General features: G+C 39.5%; 1 protein-coding gene across 1 annotated transcript in view; it reads right to left on the bottom strand.

Moving 5' to 3' along the window:
* TTK (TTK protein kinase) overlaps nt 1-21,387 on the bottom strand; it is a 44,532-nt gene that overhangs the window by 8,969 nt on the left and 14,176 nt on the right. Inside the window, exons 11-17 of the mRNA XM_004610117.2 lie at nt 19,722-19,870; nt 17,344-17,480; nt 16,182-16,305; nt 12,935-13,027; nt 5,737-5,894; nt 5,435-5,586; nt 3,349-3,473 (exon numbers count right to left, since the gene is read on the bottom strand). Coding sequence (XP_004610174.2) covers nt 3,349-3,473; nt 5,435-5,586; nt 5,737-5,894; nt 12,935-13,027; nt 16,182-16,305; nt 17,344-17,480; nt 19,722-19,870 — 938 coding nt within the window. The remainder of the gene's footprint in view (nt 1-3,348; nt 3,474-5,434; nt 5,587-5,736; nt 5,895-12,934; nt 13,028-16,181; nt 16,306-17,343; nt 17,481-19,721; nt 19,871-21,387) is intronic.

Here is a 21,387-nt window from a genome sequence, read left to right as displayed (position 1 = left end):
CACATTAAAAAAAAATTAAATTACTACCCAGAGTAATACAATTTTTTGGTTTTGTTTCAGGGCCATACCTGCAGTGCTCAGGGCTTACTCCTGGCTCTGTGGTTAGGGATCACTCCTGGTGGGCCTGGGGGGGACCATAAGGGGCGCCCAGGATCTAACCAAGGTGGACCCACATCAAGGCAAGCTCCCTACCCACTCTGCTTTGCACTGGCCACCAGTAATAGAATTTTTTTCACACGTCAGAAAAATCAATTAGGTTCTTAATAAAAAATTTCACTATGCTCAGAATGCTGGCTTTTTGGTTTATTATAATGGCAATTATTACAAAACTGGTCATTCAAAAGTTGTATAAATGGTCATAATTTTTGAAAGAGAAATTCAATCATTTATATGCTAGAATCCATCCAGAATATTTTTACATCAACCAACCAGCCAAAAATCTAGTTTTTTCTCTGAATACTCATTGGGGCCACATCCAATTAAAGATGAAATAGTTACCTAAATACCATGGTATATTTTCCACAAAGGAATGATGCCATTCTTACAATGTAGTCATTTTAATCTAAAATATAAGGTTTTACTTTTTAAATTTTTTGTTTTTTATTGATTCACTGTGAGATATAATAACAAAGCTTTCATGTTTGAGTTTTGATCATTCAGTCATCCAACATCCATCCCTTCACCAGTGCACATTATCCACCACCAAAACCCCCAGATCCTCCATTCTCCCCCCATTCCACACCTCCCTCTGCCTGTGTGTGTGGCACACTATTTGCACAATACCCTCTTTCTCTACTTTGCTTACCTTCGATATTTCGAGACCAGACCCACCACCCCTCACACCTGCCGAAAAGGCAATGCTAGACCATGTGTTTTGTATTGTTTGTTACGGATGCAATATAAAGTCTTGTGGCTGCAAGAGTGGCCGTGCGCTCTAGGAATTTTAAAGTTTTAAGAACTAGGGTCTAAAGAGGTCACTGTAGCAAGTTGCTCAGGTCTGAGGTTCGTTTGTGTGTCTCTGGCTCCTGGCCATGTGGGAGCTTAAGTAGACAGTGGATGGATGTAGCATCATCTCAGAGTCCCATCGGGGGGAGTGGAAGGAGGAGTGCCCGCTCCTCCCCTGTCCTGTGAGGCCTGGCGTTGGCAGCACCACTGCTCCTACCTGGAGCTTATTGCTGACTTCTAGAAAATGGCGGTTGCCAGAGTTCCTAGGGAGTAGGCGGAGGACTGGCACCTACCCCCGTCTGGAGCAGTCCAGAGGAAATGGACTATTGCAAAGCCCAGGGCCATCTCCATCTCTGCAGCAAGTTGCTCAGGTCCGAGTTTCATTTGTGTGTCAAGGTTTTACAAGGAATAACTGTACTTAAGGTCTTTACCACAGAAGTTATATTCAAGCCAGTTTACAAAAATATGTTCAGTCATGTTTAAAATGAAGAGAAATAACTGTCAAATAAGACTATTTGAACAGCACGTTGTTTATCTACTCCTAAAAAATTCTACTTTTATTAATAGCATTAAGGCAGAGCCACATAAGACCTCGATATACATGAACTACAACTCTTAGTATGGAGCAGGGTTGTTTCTAGTTACTCTCATCTACTCAGTTTCTGAGGGACAGCTTCATGAAGCTTGCTATTATATATCCTATAAAAGTTCACTGACTACAAAGCTTATTTTGCATTTCCAACATGAAGATCCACTTTTAAGAATTTTTTTCTCCACTCAGCATGATACTCTCCAAGTCTACCCAGGATAGACAAATCTCATGACCTCATTTTTCCTAACAGCTATGCAGTATTCCACTGTGTAGATATATCATAGTTTCTATACCCCTATGTCTGTTCTCGAGCACTCAGGTTGTTTACCGATTCTGGCTATTGCATATAGTGCTGCAATGAACATAGAAATACAGATGGTATTTCTGCTGTGCGTTTTGGACCCACAGAGTATATTCTGCCAGAAGTGGTATTGCTGGGTCGAATGGGAGCTCAATTTCTAGTTTTTTGAGGAATGTTCATACTGTTTGCTAAAAAGGCTGGACCAGTTGGCATTCCCACCAGCAGTGAATGAGGGTCCCGTTTCACGCTAAGTGAAATGAGTCAGAAGAAAAGGGACAAATATAGAATGAATGCATTCACTTGTGGGATTAAAAAACAAAAACAAACAAAACAGTATGAAACAAATATCCAAAGCCAGGGAAAACAGGCCAGGAGGACTGGTCAATGGTGGTCAATTGTATGGAAGATGGAGGGTAGTTAAGACAAAGTAGGGTCTATGATGACAATACTAGTTGGCAATGATCACTCTGGACAAGAACTCAGTGTTAAAAGCAGGTAAAGAGATATAGATGATAACCTTTCAGCATCTGTATCACAAACTATAATGTCTAAAATGAGAGAGAAAAAGAGAGAAAAAAGAGAAGTGCCTGCCATAGAGACAGTTGGGGTGAGGAGTGGCTTAAAGGAGTGGGAGGGAAACTGGAGACACTGGTGGAGGGATGGGTGTTGGAACTGTATGACTGAAATGCAACCATGAACAATTTTGTAATTCTCAGTCTCACAGTGATTAAAAAAAAAATTTTTTTAGAGGCAAGTAATAGGAAAATTTCACTTCTTTGGAAACACTATTTTAGACAATGAAAAGCTCACAACTATAATTCCCTCTTTGGTTGCTACCAGAGATTCCAAAGACAAAGTTTCAGACAAAGTTTCAGAACATTACCAAGACGTCCAAGGCAGAATTACCACCTTTCCAACTTAATCATTGAAAAATAACTGAAAGTTGTTAGAAATATTATATTGGTTTTCCATACTAAATTATATAAATCATGATTTTTATGTTCTCATAGGACAGTATCTATTCTTATAAAAAGGTCTCAAATCCTTGGGGCCAGAGCAATAGTACAGTGGGTAGAGCATTTGCCTTGCACACTGCCGACCTGGGTTCAATCCCAGCATTCCACATGGTCCTCCAAGTACTGCAAGGAGTAATTCCTGAGTTCAGAGTCAGCAGTTACCCCTTAGCATCGCTGGGTGTGACCCAAAAAAGAAAAAAAAAGGCCTCAAATCCTTTCAAGAATGGGAGCGGTTAGAAATAAAACCCTCCACTAGTAAAATAATATTTCACAGTTGAAAAGGAACTGAACGCAGGGCTGGAGCAATAGCACAGCGGGTAGGGCGTTTGCCTTGCACAAACAATTCCCAGCATCCCATATGGTCCCCGAGCACCACCAGGAGTAACCCCTGTGCATTGCGGGTGCGACCCAAACCACCCCCCCCCAAAAAAAAAGAAAAAAAGAAAAGGAACTGAACTCTACTATGTAGTAATCAACCATTAAGGAAGTCTTACCTGAGAGTCTTTAACAATACTTGTTGTATCTGGTTGCATTTGATTTGCAATCCCAAAATCAATTAGTTTTAGCATTCCATCAACTATCAGAAAGTTGGCAGGTTTCAGGTCACTGTGAACAATGCCTTCAAAATACAAATCCACTATAATATTAGAACAAAATAAAACATTCCAGAGACAACTGGTTTCACAAAAGCTGATTCCTTTACAATAAAATTATTCACTTAAAATATATTCTGCAAACAGAATACTGCTAAGTGCCAGTCAGTATTCTAAGTTTGTTGCTCACAGGCGATCCTTTACTCCTCATACTAATCTCATCATCTTATGGAAATAAATCTTAAGGAATCTAATCTTATCATTCCCATTTTTAAATAAAGAAACTTTAGGGTCAAGAACTTAGTAATTTGTTAAATTAATTAGCATCTGCCTGTGGGACAGGATTGGGTGGTGATGGGAAAATTTGAAATAAATGGTGATGGGAAGATGTAATGGTGATGAACTGGTGTTGAAATATTGAATGTTAATAAATTATTGTGAACAACTTTAGCACTGTAGCACTATAGCACTGTCGTCCTGTTGTTCATCGATTTGTTCATCGATTTGTTCATGGATTTGCTCGAGTGGCATATCAACCAGTAACGTCTCCATTGTGAGACTTGTTGTTACTGTTTTTGGCATATTGAATACGTCACTGGGAGCTTGCCAGGCTCTGCCGGGCGGGTGAAGAACTTTATGAAAATAAAATGAAAAACAAAAACAAAACAGTAATTTGTTCAAGATTACATGGCTGATGTGAGAGAATCGTAGTATCTGTGACAGTATCCTGGCTGGGTACTGGTGCTGTTTGAGCCGAGATTGGCAGCACAGAAGGCAAGAGTCTTAACCCTGGTATTCTCTATGATCCTGAAATTTATGTTCTCTGTGAGCCATCATCCATTAAACAGCACTGGAAATTACACATTAGACCCTTATGCTGACACCACCCCTACATCCCTGATCTTGATCTCTAATGAACAGTCATTTACCTTACAGGAAAGGAGACTTGAGGAAACAGTATCTATTAGTTACTCCCTCTCTCTCTCTCTCTCTCTCTTTAAAGAAAGGGAAGAAACAAGAGCAGCAGAAATAGCTCAAAGTGCTGGCGTGCATGCTAGGCATGAGGAAGGTGCTGAGGTGGAATCCTCAGCACCACTGGGAGTGACTCCACGCACTGCATCAGGCCCCCAAAACAGGTATAAACAACAACAACAACAAACACAAAGAGAAAGAAAAGAGAAAAAAGCTAGAGATAAAAAGATAGAGAAACCGTAAAAAGAACCAATTCCATTAAAAAAAAAAGAACAAGAAAATAGAGCCAACAGATAAAAAACTAAAATTAAAACCAACTCCTACACACAATGCACACAACTCATAATAAATACACAAAATCAATACCAAATTTTAGGATGTTTGAATTCTAAGACCTCAGATCTGCTATAATCCAAGGGTTTGATGATTCAGAATTATGGATGAGAAAATTACAACTTGCTAAATTATGGATGCATTATAGTATGGAGAACTTGAATTCATGCCCTATAACCTTCAGTTAATTGAATTATAAATAAATGACTTTGTTCTTTCATCTATACTTGTGAGGCGGAAGAGACTGTACAACAGGTAGGATATTATTAGTCTTGCATGCAGCTACCTGGATTGGAACCAAAGATACCACATATGGTCCCCAAGCATTCTGCCAGGAATAAGCCCTGAGGACTGCCAGGTATAATCCCAAAACCAAATATAAGTAAATAAAACTACCAAATATTTAGCTTATCCAATTGAAGGTCATTAGGCAAAACCTTAAAATCTTAACAAATATTTTAATTTTACCTAAGGAGATATAATTTTTTATTTTATTTTTTGGTTTTGGGGCCATGCCTGGCTGTGTTCAGGCCTTACTCCTGGCTCTGCACTCAGGGATTACTCCTAGCAGGGCTCAAGGTGCCAGGTGCCAGGGATGGAATCCTGTTTGGTCACATAAAAGATAAGCACCTTACCAGCTGTACTATTGTTCTACCACAGACATAAGGAGATTTAAAAATACCATGCTGATGAATTGTGTAAACTGCTTCCAACATATTTTTCCAGTAACTTTTGCGTTCCCATGGATCAATGGATTTCTTCTTTTTAAGCCAACTATTAAGATCAATATTTCCACACTCCATTACCATGTAGATATATTGGTCCGTGATTTCACTGGAATAAGAAAGAAAAACAGGAAAAACAAAAATCAGTTTGACTATTTGACTGTAATTTGATTATAAAACATCTGGAGAATTATAACAATAAGAGTTGTTTGGAATTATAACAATAAGAGTTGTTTGGATAAATAAAAAATATTCTTACTAATCATAAAGTCGAATGATTTTATCACTGTGTTGTTGCAGTTTACTCAAATAGGCAATTTCATTCCGATAACTCTCAATGGTTTGGTTATCTGCTTCTTCTAAGTTCACATACTTTATAGCATGTATCTGTTTCTTCTCGTTCAACACCTGAAACACCTACAGAGTCGAACAGCAGAAGGTTTAGGAGTCACTAGTTAGGAGTGGTGGGGACACACATCAGGTAAGGGTACCCAAGATCTATAAAGCACGCAAAAAACTCAACAACAAAAATATCCAGAGACCCCATGTATAAGTGGGGCAAGGAAGTGAACAGGAACTTCCCCAAAGAAGATGTACTGTTGGCCAATAGGCATATGAAAAAGTGCTCACCACCACTCATGATTAGGGAAATGCAAATCAAAACAAAAAGCATTCCACACCTGCGAGAATGGCACATATCCAATCATTTAGAAACAGCTAGTGTTGACAAAGTTGTGGTGAGAAATGAACCCTCATCCACTGCTGGTGGGAATGTCCTCTGGTTAAGCTTTTATGGAAAGGAATACAGAGTGCTATGTAACATTTAAGAATAGAAATACCATACATTCCAGCAGTGTACTACATGACAACTATCCCCCAAACCCAACAACATTGATCCAAAAGGATATATGTACACATATGTTCATTGCCACGCTTAATGCAATAGACAAGACATAGAAACGACACAAACACCCAAAAACAGACAAATGGATAAAGAAATTGTGGTATATACATACAATGGAATATTATGCAACTCTAAGAAAGAATGAAGTCATGCGATTTGTAGCAACATGAATGGAACTAAAGGATATGCTGGGAGAAGCCAGTCATTCTCTCACATGTGGGGTTTAAAAATACCAAGCAAAGACAAAAAGCCAAAGGCAGCATAATGGAAGAACTGATCCACACAACTGAGTTGGGGAGCAGGATTAGAAGGGAGGGCATCTTGGGGTGCTTGGGAGAGGGGAGGGGTACAATGGTGAATGATGTGGTTTTGGAATTATGTGCATGAGCAACCATTATTAATAGCATTTAAAGGGGCCAGAGCAATAGTACAGCAGGTAGGGTGTTTGCCTTGCATGCAGCCAACCCAAGTTTTATCCCTGGCATCCCATATGGTCCCCAGAGCACTACCAGGAGTAATTCCTGAGTGCAGAGCCAGGAGTAACCCCTAATCATCACCAGGTGTTACCCAAAAAACCAAAACAATAAAAATAAAAATAAACAGCATTGTTTCCAATGAATCCCAATTAAAAAATTTTAAATAAATTGTTTAGGTCTAATGTTAGAGTCTGTGCTCTAAATTAAATTATAAAGACAATAAAGTTCTAAGCAATACAACTACGACAAATAATATATCTTGAAAAAGAAAAGACAGCTTATGTCAGACATCCAGTAAACATGCATCAGTGAAGGGGCTTCTGAGAGCTAAGAACTCAAATATAAAATTCCAGAGTAAAAACGTATTGAATTCTCTCTTGACATACTGAAGTAATCCTTTTTTGTTTTGTTTTGGGGCCATATCCTGCGGTGCTCAGGGGTTACTCCTGGCTCTGCCCTCAGAAATCATTCGTGGAGGGCTCAGGGACCGTATGGGATACTGGGGATTGAACCCGAGTCAGCCCTGTGCAAGGCAAGTGTCTTGCCTGCTTTACTATGGCTTCAGCTCCAAAACATCATTTACTTAAAAAACATTTCAACTTGACTACCCTGCAGACACTGGGAAGGAATAAGAACTAAGAGCGCAGGGATGTGATTCAGATCACTAGCTTTTCACATGAGGCCAAAATCTTGGTTCCTGCACCAGTCAGTGTGAGCCTTGGCATCACGACCAAGTGTGTGAGCACTGCAAGCCAAGAGTGTGTGACCCTTAGTGCAGTACCACCACTATGTCAAAAAAGGGAAGAAAGAGGCGGGTAGGAGAAAGACAGTGTGAAGAAGTAGGAGCAGGGCTATAACAGGCTTGACTTTAAGGCAGAAACAGACAGTAGGTCTAAGTTTCTGTTTCCCCTGCCCCCTCCCCAAGAATTCCCTGCAGTTGTCCTTGAAAAAGCTGAAAATCCTCTAGCCATTCTTATTATAAGTAGGATTTCTCTGGGCACAGCAGGTGGGCATGACCAATTAGCTCACAGACATGTAACTATATACTATATAATGTTCCCTGGAATTTGGGTCCGGGTCCTTGTTGAGACTCCACTGCGTTGGATAAGACTCGGACCCTAGCTCAAGCTAGCAATAAAGAGTGCCTTGTATTTGCATCCTCCCTCCTGTCTGGTCTGGTCAATGAGCCGGTGAGACTCCTGTACTGGGACATAACATCAGAAGTGGCTTGGAAGCTGGCCTCACATGCAGGAAAAAAGTTCAGATAGAGAAGGGAACATAAAGTAAGCTCTGGTTGGAGGACCCGCTGGGGAGGGGAGATGTGTGCTGAAAGTAGACTATAGATTGAACATGATGGCCACTCAATACCCCTATTTCAGACCACAACACCCAAAAGGAGAGAGAGAGAGAACAAAAGGGAATGCCCTGCCACAAAGGCGGGGGGGGGGGGGGGGGGCGGAGGGAGGGGGGATGGAATTGGGGGTGGGAGGGATACTGGGTTCACTGTGGTGGAGAATGGACACTGGTGGAGGAAGGGGTGCTCGAACATTGTATGAGGGAAACTCAAGTATGAAAATGTGTAAATCTGTTACTGTACCCTCATGGTGACTCATTAATTAATTAAAAAAAAAGTGTCAATGTGTACAAGAAATTTACGAGCTGCACCTTCATTGATATGAGTCTGTCAAGTTGTTCAGAATAGCTTAGGTGACAAGAGTCTTCTTAATATAAAACAAAGTGTTACTACTTTTACCTGCAAACACAATAAATTAAGAGGAAAGCAAAAAAAAAAGTGAAAGAGTAAAGAGGCAATAAATAACAGAGAAAAGAAATTTTGTGGTTCCAGGACTCGATCCCAGTGCCTTAGGCATGCACGTATGTGCCCCATGGCTGAGAGACATCCCCAGCTCTAAAAGAAATTTGAGCCTAGAATCGTCAGCTAAGAGAGTCTACTATTATATTTTTATAAAAGTAAAAATGTTAGTATCTACCACACATGGTTAGAAAATTAAATGAGGTAAGTTTGGAGCGTAGCAAATGTTAGCCCATCATCATTAGGACAGAATATGTTAGATACTTTAAAACATGTTAAAATTGTCAGGCATATAAACATAAAAAAAAAAAGATTTTCAGTATACCAAAACTATGCATGATTTCAAAGTATTTGAAATGGAAACCTCTAAACCATCTTTTCACATGTATGTTTATTACCTAATTTTCCCTGCTCTGGAAAAACTTTTGCAGTAGCTGATGGCTTAGATTTCCTAATTTTCTATTTCCCAGGAAATTTGTCATTGAAACTGACAAATTGTCTATCACAATTTGTCAGTTTCAATGAAAAGTAAATGAAGAACTAGAAACGCCGTATCCTGACCATTTCCATTTGCCCCATGCATGACCTTTTTAAATGCTCCTACTAGAATTTGTTAGTCATTAACTAAATTCTAGAATAGACAAAGCATAAGTAGTATGTTTCATAAAGCATGTTACCCTGTTTTTTTTCTCAAGTCATGTGTATTTTGCCAATTGTCATAATCATTAAACCAAATAATGATTAATTTAATTACTCACTGCTTTACCACTTGGTCCTTGACATAATTTACATTGTATTCAAAAAGAAAGCTTAAAACCTTATCAAGAAATGAAGCTGGAGCAATAGCACAGTGAGTAGGCACTTGCCTTACACACAGCTGACCCAGGTTTGCTCATAGGCACCCTACAGGGTTCCCTGAGTACCACTAGGAGTCATACCTGAGTGCAGTCAGAAATAATCTGAGAATCACCAAGTATGGTCCCAACGTTAAAATAATAATAATAATAATAAAACATTGAAAACCCTTATTATGAGAATACTAAATTCACATGGCCATATAGTACAGCAGGTATGCTTGCTTGCCTTGCATACAGCCGACCAGTGTTTGATCCCCAGCACCCCGTTATAGTCCCGAGCTGCAGTGGGAGTAATCTCTGAGCACAGACAAGTATATCTCCCTCTCCCAAAGATATTCTATATCACTTGAAACAAGTTGCTAATTACCTCACATAATAGTCAAATAATTAATGAGTGATCAATATTAACTCAAGTTTCAATTACAACTAAACCAGATCATTCAACTACAAAAAAAAAAAAAAATCAAACTTTTTTTGGTTCCCTTCTTCAATGCCTAAAATTTGAGGCACAGGAAAGAACAAAGAAAACACATGTAGAAAAGAAACAAATATTGAACCTGCTACATTATAATTTTTTACAACAAAACAGGCAAAACAAATCCATTTACTGTTATCAAGATGGCTTAGAAAATTACAGTAAATGAAAATTGAAGTAGGCAGACAGGAGGAAGGGTGGGTGCTGGCTATGAGTGTTTAGGAAGTAATAAATCCATGGTGTAATTCAAAGCCCCTACCACTAGCTCTAGAGTGGTAGAGCATGAAGGCTGGGCCCACTTTGTAGACCTGAGGTCAATAAGACTAAACCGTGCCATCACCAGTCCAGACAAGGTTGGGCACCTTCCAGAGAGAGGAACAGGAGTTGCAATTACATGAAGGTGAACACCATGTCCAAAGCTCTTCCTCTAAGCAATACGCATCTATAAAGAAAGCCACACATGGGGGGAACTAGGGAGAAAAATCTATAAAACCAGCTTTGCAAAGGCAAGTACCAAGATCCTCTATCCTGAGGGTCACCCATATCTCAATTTCAGATACATAATTACTTTCTTTCACTTTATGGGGTATTTTTTGGCTACCTCCCCTCTGGAGGAGTCCTCATTTGCTTGAACATGTTATTCTCTTCCTTCCTTCCTTATAATTTTTAAATGAAACTGTTTCACTTCACTTTCTCTTCTTGAAATTTCTTAGAGGGAAGGAACTTGGAAAAAAACTGGTGCAGAAGTTACGGAAGATTTTTCCTTTCCTGCAAAAAATAATTCCTTGCTCTACCCTGGGTTCCCCAGCAACCCGATCAACTGGGTGGTAGGGATTATTTCCCACACTGAGATCAAGTGAGAGATTTGGGTGCAATCTGATGATGCCTGGTGAAGCTGCTCAGGCACAAGCAACCACGTAGCATTAGGTGCTTATGGCAGACTTTCTCAATCATGATCCTCCCAGGCTCTTGCCCAGGTGACAGAGGTGGGTAGAGAGGAAGATGACATCCTCTCTCACTTCACATAAGCCATCTGTGACAAAATGAACCCAACAGGCTTCCCCCATAACATGTTATCATTCCTGACAAGTTCAAACAGTGAAACACCCAAGAAGTGAATAGTCAATAAGCAGTTCTGGCCCTGGTATGTCCTATGGCCCATTTTAGATAATGAAGCAAACTTGTGTTAATTAGGAAAACATGCGTACATTGTGCTCCCTTCAAGCACAAGGGAAGAAGATAAATGAACTCATATTTTACAGCGCACACTCATAGACGAATGGCAGAGAAAAATAAAGCAGGGGATGGGGGTATGGAGTTCAATGACAGTAGGAAGGTAGGAGTTGAGTCTTAAAGAATGTGGTAAGTGAAGACCTGACTGGAGAACACTGAAGCAAAGGCATGAGGATATCTAGAGGAAAATCAATTCTGTCCAAATAGAACAGGTGAGCAAGAACTGTACTGATGAGACTACTTAGAAGGCTCTTGTAATAATGCAGGTGAAAAGATCATCATTGCTTCAACTAAAATGGTGATAGAGGACATGGTAAGAAATAGTCAGATTCTAGATATACCAAAAGCAGAACAATAAGACTTGCTGATTGGCTAAAACCATGTGTGGGAATAGTGGAGTCAACGGGTTTTGGCCCAGCAATAGGAAGAATGGAGTTGCCATTTATTAAAATGACAAAGACTATGAAGCAAGAAGTTATGGTTGGCACAGACTAAGTTTGAAATATCCGGAAGACACCTAGGAAGAGAAGTGAGCAATCAAACAAGATATGACTGGAATTCAACGGAGAGGTCTTGAGCAGAAAACAGAAATCTGGGAATTGTCAGCATAAACAAGGTATGTAAAACAGCATAATGAGATGGAACATCAGGGAGTGAGTTTACAGAAAAGGAAAGAGGTTAAGACTGAGCCCTCGATCTTTATTGCATCATAAAGATCAAGATCTTGAACTGGAAAGAAATGGCCAGTCAGAGGAAGAAAACAGAGAGCACGTGGAAGAAGTTTCAAAGAAAAGATTAATCAGTCATCCCAGAATGTCAAGTAACACAAAGCTGGATAACCAAAGAGAAAAATATGCTGTAATTCATGGTCTTGATGAATTGTTTTGGTAAGTGGCTAAGGTAAATATCTGACTTAGGTGAATTTAAGAGAACGGATGAGAAGAATTAAAGACAGTTTAGTTAATTCTTTTGAGAAATATTCCATCCAAAGACTTATAACCATATAAATTCAGAACTCAAGATATACTTAGAAAATGAGCAGTCCAATTTCACTGTGTATTAGTTATTAAGACTGTTTTTGAGGTGGGGAACTCCAAATAAATAATAAAATTTATTAGTCAAAAACCTTGATGATGAGTCATCATAAGCTTATTATTTTATTTGCACCATGCTCTGACTTTTAGACTCTCATATGAATATGTAGCTACTATTTGCCACTCCCAAGTCAAAGTGAATGTCAGAGGAGAAATTTGGAAGCATGGGACTCTGGAGGAAAGAACAAGAAATTTGAATTAAGATATGTCATTTGTTGAGGGGAATGGGAGAAGAGGACAAAAAAGATCTTTCTGCTCATGCATAGTGTGGATTTTTAAAAGTTAAGAAAAAACATCCACCAAAGGAAAAAAGGCAAAGAAAGGAAAATTCAAAATATTTCGAGTTATTTCTTTAATATACATGGGCTGGGAATGCAGCTCAATGGCAAAGCACATGCTTTACATGTGTGAGGTCCTGGGTTCAATCCCAGGCAAAAAACAAAATTAAGAGGAAGCAGGAAAGATAGCACAGGGGTTAAGTCACAAGCTATGTGTCTGCCAACTCCAGCTGGAATCCCCAGCACGGCATACACCCTGAGCATCACTAGCAGGTAGGCCCTGTGTCTGCCGAGTGTGCTTCCCACCCCCCAAATTAAGGTACGTACCTTACTTGAGCCTCCACTTCCTATCTGCTTCAATATGGAATAAATTCTTCCTTTAACTGAAATGCATTCATTTGTTGAAGAGGATGCGGAAATCTAAATAATTAAAAATTACATTAAACTTTCAAAATTCGAAGAATAGGCCAGAGAAACTAACTTGCAGACTTGCATTTAGTATAGAGAAAGGGTTTCAATTTTAAAATCATACTTTCCTCAAAAAAAAAACCAAATTAACCAACAAATATTTTAGGTCTCTAATATATATTTTCTTCTTTTTTTTTGGGGGGAAGGCGCATCCAGCAGTTGTAGGAGGGTATGAAGAGGTGTTGGTTAAACTGGGACCTCCCATATGCAAAGCTTTGAGCCATCTCCCCAGCCCCTTGAGTGTCCCTCTTAATAAATATATCAAGAGAATAAAGAAAAAACTCATTTGCCATCAATATACAAACTCACAACTCTCCCACCTTATCTTTTTTTCCATACAACCTACTTCCATCTATACAAATGTACATAAACATACAAATATTATATTCTTTATCCTCACTTAGCATAACATCAGTTATAAAGAGAGTAATGTGCTATGGTGCTAAGAGGGCAAGTCAGAAAATGTAAATATCAGCAATTCCCATTTGCTGAATGATGTTTAACAAGTTATTGACCTTAAGTTTTATTTATTTATTTAGTTTCTTGGGGGCCACGCCCAGCAATGCTCATGGTTACTCGGGCTCTGCACTCAGGAATACTTCTTGGGGGGAACCATATGGGATGTCAAAAGTTGAGAGCATGCAAGGCAAATGTCCTACTTGCTGTGTTACTGCTCCGGCCCTGCTGACTTTGTGATGTTTTAAGGGCTCCTATTTAGCTGATCCACCAAGTTGAAACAAGGTTCTAAATAACCCTCATTTTAACTAAGTCCTGACTTAGATCCCACATGGTAGAATCTCCTGTATAATATTAAAGATAAGGATCCTACTTTCTTTAATCTCTAATAGTGAAAGACACTACTGGGCAGCCGGAGAGACAGTACAGGCAGAAGGGTGCTTGCCTTGCAAGTGGGTTTGATCCCCAGCATTCCATACGGTTTCCCCAAACCCCGCCAGGAGTAATTCCTAAGGGCAGAGTGAGGGGTAAGCCCTGAAGATAGGCGACCAAACATGCTGCCAGGGACTAAACCCAAGTGGGTTGAGTGCCAAGCAAGCACCCTCCATGTTGTACTATAACCTAGTCCCTAACCTATAGTTTTATCAAATTTTTTCATTAGCTTCTCTTTCCTGCTCTTTTGGAGCTCATTCTTACACTTACACAGAACATTTCTAATTAGATGTTCTTTCTTCTTAAAAGCTTACATTTTTCTTAGAACAAAATTATTCTGGGGCTGGAGATGTGTGTGTGTGTGTGTGTGTGTGTGTGTGTGTGTGTGTGTGTGTGTAGCAGGTGAAGCATTTGCCTTGTGCATGTTTGACCTGGTTTAAATCCCTAGCACCACATACGTCAAGCACATACTTAAGTGAGGTCAAGATTCATGACCAGACAGTCAAGCACTGCCAGGGATGATCCCTGCGCACAGAACCAGGTGTAAGCCTCCAGCAACTCTGACTCTAACCCAAGACGAAAAACAAAAACAAGTAGACGGTGCGATAGTACAGCGGGTAGGGCATTTGTCTTGCACGTGGCCTACCTGCGTTCATTCAATCCCCAGCACCCCATATGGTTCCCCAAGCACTGACAGGAGTAACTCCTGAGTGCAGAGCCAGGAGTAAACTCTGAGTATGGCTAGGTGTGACCCAAAAAGAAAAAAAAAAAGCGCCAAAATAATTCTAATCATATTTTTAATTCTTAATTTGTATAGCTATCATTACGATAAATGTAGTTATCATTTATATAGTTATCATAACTGTTTCGTGACTTTATTTAACAACAACTGCCATTATTTCTATTACTTGCCATTCATTAGGTATTAGGCTTGAGGGTGAGTAACAGATGCCAGTGAATGTAATATGTGTAATCATCCTATGGGGTACTTTTTTTGATCCCTGCTCTGCATATGACAAAATGGACATAAAATCTAGGTAATCTGTGAAAAGTGACAAATCTAGCAAAAAGTGGGGTCAAGATTCATGACCAGACAGTCTCCCTTAAAATCCACACTTTCTACTATTAGTAAGCTTACATTAAGAGAGTTATTAGAAACTAATTTTAATTTTTTTAATTTTTTTTTTTTTGGGTTTTTGGGTCACACCTGATGGTGCTCAGGGCTGACTCCTGGCTCTACACTCAGGAATCACTCCTGGCGGTGCTCAGGGGACCATATGGGATGCTGGGAATCGAACCCAGGTCAGCCACGTGCAAGGCAAACGCCCTACCCACTGTACTATCGCTCCAGCCCCTAGAAACCAATTTTAGTGTTGATTCAGGAAAGCAATTTTTCTTCAAATGACATTGTCACTGTCTCACCAATAAATTTTTTCTCTTACTTTATAATGTTTATTTATAATATACTTAATAACCAATAAAATCATACTGTTCATTAATGAAAAAATTTTTTGAATGTAAGTTCTAAGAAGAAATTTTATTCAACTATTCAAGTAAGATTCCTTAACCTGTGTGTAAGTATTCTTAGAGGTGGGGAACATCTGGCTGGCAGTCCATATAAGGCCTGTGAAATCCTGTGGACTGGCCCTGGCAGGAGACGGGTCAGAAACGGATACTCCTGGGGGCTAACTTCAGCCCATCTGTACAGACTGTGTGGCCTGCAAATGATGCCACAGATATCCAAATGGTCCAGCAGGGAAAGCGTCCCTACCTTTGGCTGACCTCATGAAAAGAAGCTTCATTAGTTCAATTTGTCACTTTTCTCCCAGGTTGGAGAGTCAGTATAGGGATGAGGGTGCATATCTTACCTGTGGCTAACTGATCCCTAGCACAAGATTTCTTTCAGGCATGGCCAGGTGCAGTCCTAAGCACCAGCAGTAAGGCCTGCAGGCCTGGTGGATCAAGGATTTCTTTAAGGGGCCCCAGGTCTCGTGGGCAAAGACCTCCCCAAATCCACCAGAAAAGGGGGAAATACAAAAAAAAAAAAAAAAGAAATTGAAAAAATAATTTATCCCTCAAAGTCATGAGCACCCTTATAAGATACCAGAAAAGTTTTGCCTGATGAGATTATGTTCTTAAGACTGCCTAAACGCTCTAAAAATAAAATTTTTTGAAGTTGACATATCTTAATATATACCACTATGAAGAAATCTCACACCTGTAAATTCTGAAGTGGAGTAACAGGTATTTGCTGCTGTTGCTGGAAGAAGGCAAGTTGGCTATAAGGTGTTGACAACTGACAAGCAGGTGGAAAGTCATTCTTCACAACCGGAGTTCTAAAACTAGAAAGGATATATTTTCTTAAAATTTAAAACCTAAGATTTCAACTCAGTTTTTGTGGGACATTAAGAGACAAATATAAATTTAAATATGCTAGGTCAAACAAAATCCAGGCCAATTTTCATAGTAGAGCTGAATTATCTATTCTAGATACATTCTAGGTCTCATTCCTCTGACCCTGAAACAGCTTCCAGTAGGGCATCGTTGGAAGGACGAGTAGGGAGAGGCTGCTAAAATCTCAGGGCTTGGACGAATGGAGATGTTACTGAGACTGCTCGAGAAATTCGATGATCAACGGGATTGATGATGATGATGATGATGATGATGAGATACAACATCACCAGAATTCTACTTGAGGGAAATTCTGAAAGTAAACTTTCTGTCCCCAAACAAAAAAATCCATATTACATAAATAAGAGCATTTAAAATATGGAGTTGGGGTTATTTTAATTAAAGCAAAGTAATAGCTCATTAAAGGTTTATTTTTTTAAGAGTAATATAATTCAGTTTCTGTCATTCTACATTATAGGATATCTATAATATTCTACAATAGTATTCCATAACAGTTCTACAAAAACCTGAACACCAATTATATCAGTGGAGTCTGCCCTTTTAACTTAACGCTGTGCAGTTCCCATTTGTGTTTTGCTTATTTATTATATTCTCAACACCTAGAACTAAACTTGGCACAAAGGAGTTCTAAAACTATTTGATGTCAATTATCTATTTGTTGGCAAAAAAAAAAAAAAATGACACAACGCTATTTTACCTAACAATTATTCCTTAAAATATTTATACATACATATATACATATAAAATAATAAAATTAGGCATTATATATAGCAAAATTGTATTAAGTAGCAGGAAACTAAATTATAAAAAACTCTAAAGCCTATTCTAGTACCTAATCAAATCTGATACAGAGAAAAATCATATATATTTGAAAAAATCTTGAACACAGCAGGATTCAACTCTAGGTACATCTGGCACCAAAGCTCTTGTTATTTGTATTGTATCAAACTAAAAGCAAAAGAAATTACCAGCTCATGTAATCATCCATGGCTTTGCTGCTGGGTGTTTCACAGATAGATTTTGGGTCAATCCGTTTAGGTACTGATATTGGTGGTGACTGCTTTGAAACTGAAAAAGCAGACTGTTCAAAAGCGGTTTGCTTGTGCTAAACCAAGAACAAAACAGCAACATTTAGTTTTCGATCAGTCATCTGTTCAGTGGCTTACAAACATTATAACTTCTAAAAGAAAACAAAAACAAAAACATGCTAAAATAGGGATTGTATTTCACTCCCAATAACATTTTAGCTTATCTCTTTATGTTTTGCTTAGATTCTACTCAAAGAATAAAGATTCTTATGCAAAACAAAACAGGATCTAATATCCTTGCCTATAGGATAACACTGGGTTTGTCCTTTGAGCCTTGCCATAGGGAACTTAGTTTACCTTAAAGCAATGTCCTTTCTGTATGACACAGGAAGACAATTAATATTATGCTTTGTAACTTGGGAGTTGATTGACTCCAATAATATTACCCCTGGGCATCTGCTTTCTCAACTCAGTCGCCCTAAGTTCCTCGCACCCCAAAAGCAGGGTCCTGACGAGGGACGGAATGGACCCAGAGCAAGCTGTGTACTACACTGACATTAAAATGGGCCAGGCCAAAGCACCACAATACTCAACTATAAGTTGAGAACATGGTCATAGAAAATGCTGCCATGACTCAAAAGTAACAAGACTAGGACCCTGCTGGGGTTAGGAAGACTAACCTGGCCTGGTCTGGAATATATAGTGTGGTCTGGAATATATAATGAATGTCCTCAGGAAGAACCAAACTTTTAAGTCTGATATATCTCTTACTGTTCTCATATAGAATGACATTGCTAGAAATATTAGAAGTGGATTACTACAACTATTTAAGTGGATTACTAGCCGAGGAAGGAAGAAAGGGATACACCCTTGTTTGGACCCTACCCTTGAGCGAATCTCCTAGTAATCTGGAGTAATCTCCTTAGATGAGAATTTTTTTAAAAAATTTTTTATTAGTGAATCACTATGAGTTACAGTTACAAACTTAAGAACTTTCATGTTTGCATTTTGTTTATATCCCTCACAGGTGCCCAGTCCCCTCCACCAATGTTTCCAGTATCCTTCCCACCCTCCCACCCCATCCTCCCCACCCCACCCCACCTCTGTGGCAGGGCATTCCCTTTTGTTCTCTCTCTCCTTTTGGGTGTTGTGGTTTGCAATAGAGGCACTGCTCCTGGAGGAGTGGTCTTACCTCTCTTTGTTGATTCGTTCATGTCAACCCACCTTTGTGTAACGGCCCTATGTGATTGCTATATACACTAAGACAGTGGGGGAAGAGTGGGAGACAGCAGAGACAGAAGAGGAGACAGCAGAGACAGAAGAAGAGGCAGCAGGACACAGACAGAAGAAGACACAGCAAGGAGAAGACAGAGACAAGACAGAAGAAAGGAGAAGACACAGAAGCAGAGACAGAGAGAGGTCGGAAGAGACCAGAGGAGAGACTACAGAGACAGAGACAGAGATAGACAGACAGAAGAGAGCACAGCAGCACACACAGAAGCAGAGCACAAGGAGGAGCCATAGCGGCTAGAGAGCACCGAACGAGAGCGGCACGCTTGAGAGAACCGCCCCAGAGCCTTCGAACAACACAACACACATCGCATCTCCCCCTCCCACTCGTGCACCTTTGTTATTTTTTACACTTGCCCATCAGGATTACCATGCCAGTATTGTAGCACTGTTGAGCCATTGTTCATCAATTTGCTCGAGCGGGCACCAGTAAGGTCTCCATTGTGAGACTTGTTGTTACTGTTTTTTGGCATATCAAATATGCCACGGGTAGCTTGCCAGGCTCTGCCGTGTGGGTGGGATACTCTAGGTAGGTAGCTTGCTGGGCTCTCCAAGAGGGATGGAGGAATCAAACCCGGGTTGGCCCGCGTGCAAGAAAAACGCCTTACCCACTGTGCTGTCACTCCAGTTCATACCAATATTAAACTATCATAATCAATACTCTGTACTCTAGAATTCATATAAATCCTGAAACAACTGTACACGCTCTCCACAAGAATCCGCAAATAACCAGCAGACAGAATCTGGTCTGCTGCTGCTCCCATTGAGTTCTATAGGAATTACATATTTGAAAGTGAGTAAAAAATTTTTGTAGCTCTACAGAAACAACAGTAAGAATAGAAAACAATTCAGCTTAACATACACTCTTAGTGAACATATGCCTAGTGATTAGTTTATGTGTGATTAGCTTAAGTAAATTATTACACTAAATATAGGACAACATGTGAAATACAAGACAGTATTCATTACAATAGGATTCTCACATTATGAGCATAAGAATATTACACCTTAAAGGAAAAGAAAGTTACCTCTGTACCAACTTTTGGAGTCATCTCAGGAACCTGCCACTGTTTAAAAGACGCCACAGGGTTCTGACTTACACGTTCTGACCTTCTCTCAGACTGCTGTTGCTTCTGGCAGCTTTCTGAAATCTTTGGTCCTTGATGCTCTTTTGTCCCTGAAATTGCATTTGCTGTTGTCATTAGAAAGCAATAATATTAGAGACTGACAAATTAAAACTATATAACATGATACAAATTATTAGCATTTTGTCTTTTGAAATACAAAGAGAAATTTAAAATTTCAACCCAGCAGTTGACATTTGCTATTCAGAAGTTAATTTACAACCCAATCTTTTTAAATTATTATCTAGAGTAAGGAGAGATCATTCTAAATTTAAATGTTCCTGGTACGCATCAGAAATCAAACACTGTGTATATGGGGCTAGAGAGTTTATTTTATAGAGTGAAATAAATATTTTCTTTTGTATAATAAGTACAAGGACTGGAGCGATAGCACATGGGTAGGACGTTTGCCTTGCACGCGCCAAGCCAGGTTCGATTCCTCCAACCCTCTCGGAGCCCAGTAAGCTACCGAGACTACCGTCCACAGGGCAGAGCATGGCAAGCTACCTGTGGCATTCGATATGTCAAAAACAGTAACAACAAGTCTCACAATGGAGACGTTACTGGTGCCCGCTCGAGCAAATCGATAAACAACCGGATGACAGTGCTACAGTGCTAATAAGTACAAAAATCCCAAAGAAAATATTTCCAATTGGTACCCAAAATGCATAATGAAGTACGTCCAGGTTGTGCTGATTTCTAAATACAATAACATTCTAAAGTTGAGTTTATTTGATATAACAAAAAAACAGAATTAATTAAATTTGTGATGCTGCTAAAAGTTCTTAAATATGGGGCCAAAGAGATAGCACAGAGGGTAAGACGTTTGCCTTGCATGCACCCAACTTTGGTTTGATACCCGGCATCCCACTGAGTTCCCTGAACACCATCAGGAGTTATTCTTGCGTGCAGAGAAATAAATCCTAAGCATGACCAAAACATGAAAAAAAAAAATAAAAGTTCTTAAACAGTACTGATATAAAATAAAATTTTTAATTTAGACTAACTTCAAAGTCTACCTAATCTTATCATATTTTTACTACCCATGTTATAATTCTCAAACTAGTCTATTAAAAACATTTTATTCTTTTGTTTTGATTTTTAAATTTTTTTAGATTTTTTATTAGAGAATCATTGTGATGTACAGTTACAAACTTATAAACTTTTGTGTTTACATTTTACTTATACAGTGATCGTTTACCCATCCCTCCACCAGTGCCCATTTACCTCCACCAATGATCCCAGTATCCCTCTCACCACCCCCACCCCAACCCCCCACCACCCCACCCTGCCTCTGTGGCAGGGCATTCCCTTTTGTTCTCTCTCCTTTTGGGTGTTGTAGTTTGCAATAGAGGTATTGAGTGGCCATCATATTCGGTCTATAGTCCACTTTCAGCTCACATCTTCCAACCCGAATGGGTCCTCCCAACTTCCTCTACTTGGTGTTCCCTTCTCTATCTGAATTGCCTTTTCCCCTAGCATGTGAGGACAGTTTCCAAGCTGTGGGGCAGACCTCCTAATCCTTATCTCTACAACTCTTGGGTGTTAGTCTCCCACTATGATAAAAACA

This window comes from Sorex araneus, chromosome 4 (genome assembly GCF_027595985.1).
Source record: "Sorex araneus isolate mSorAra2 chromosome 4, mSorAra2.pri, whole genome shotgun sequence".
NCBI classification, from domain to species: Eukaryota; Metazoa; Chordata; class Mammalia; order Eulipotyphla; family Soricidae; genus Sorex; species Sorex araneus.
Note: the sequence above shows the minus strand (reverse complement) of the source record. Positions and strands in the feature narration are given on the sequence as shown.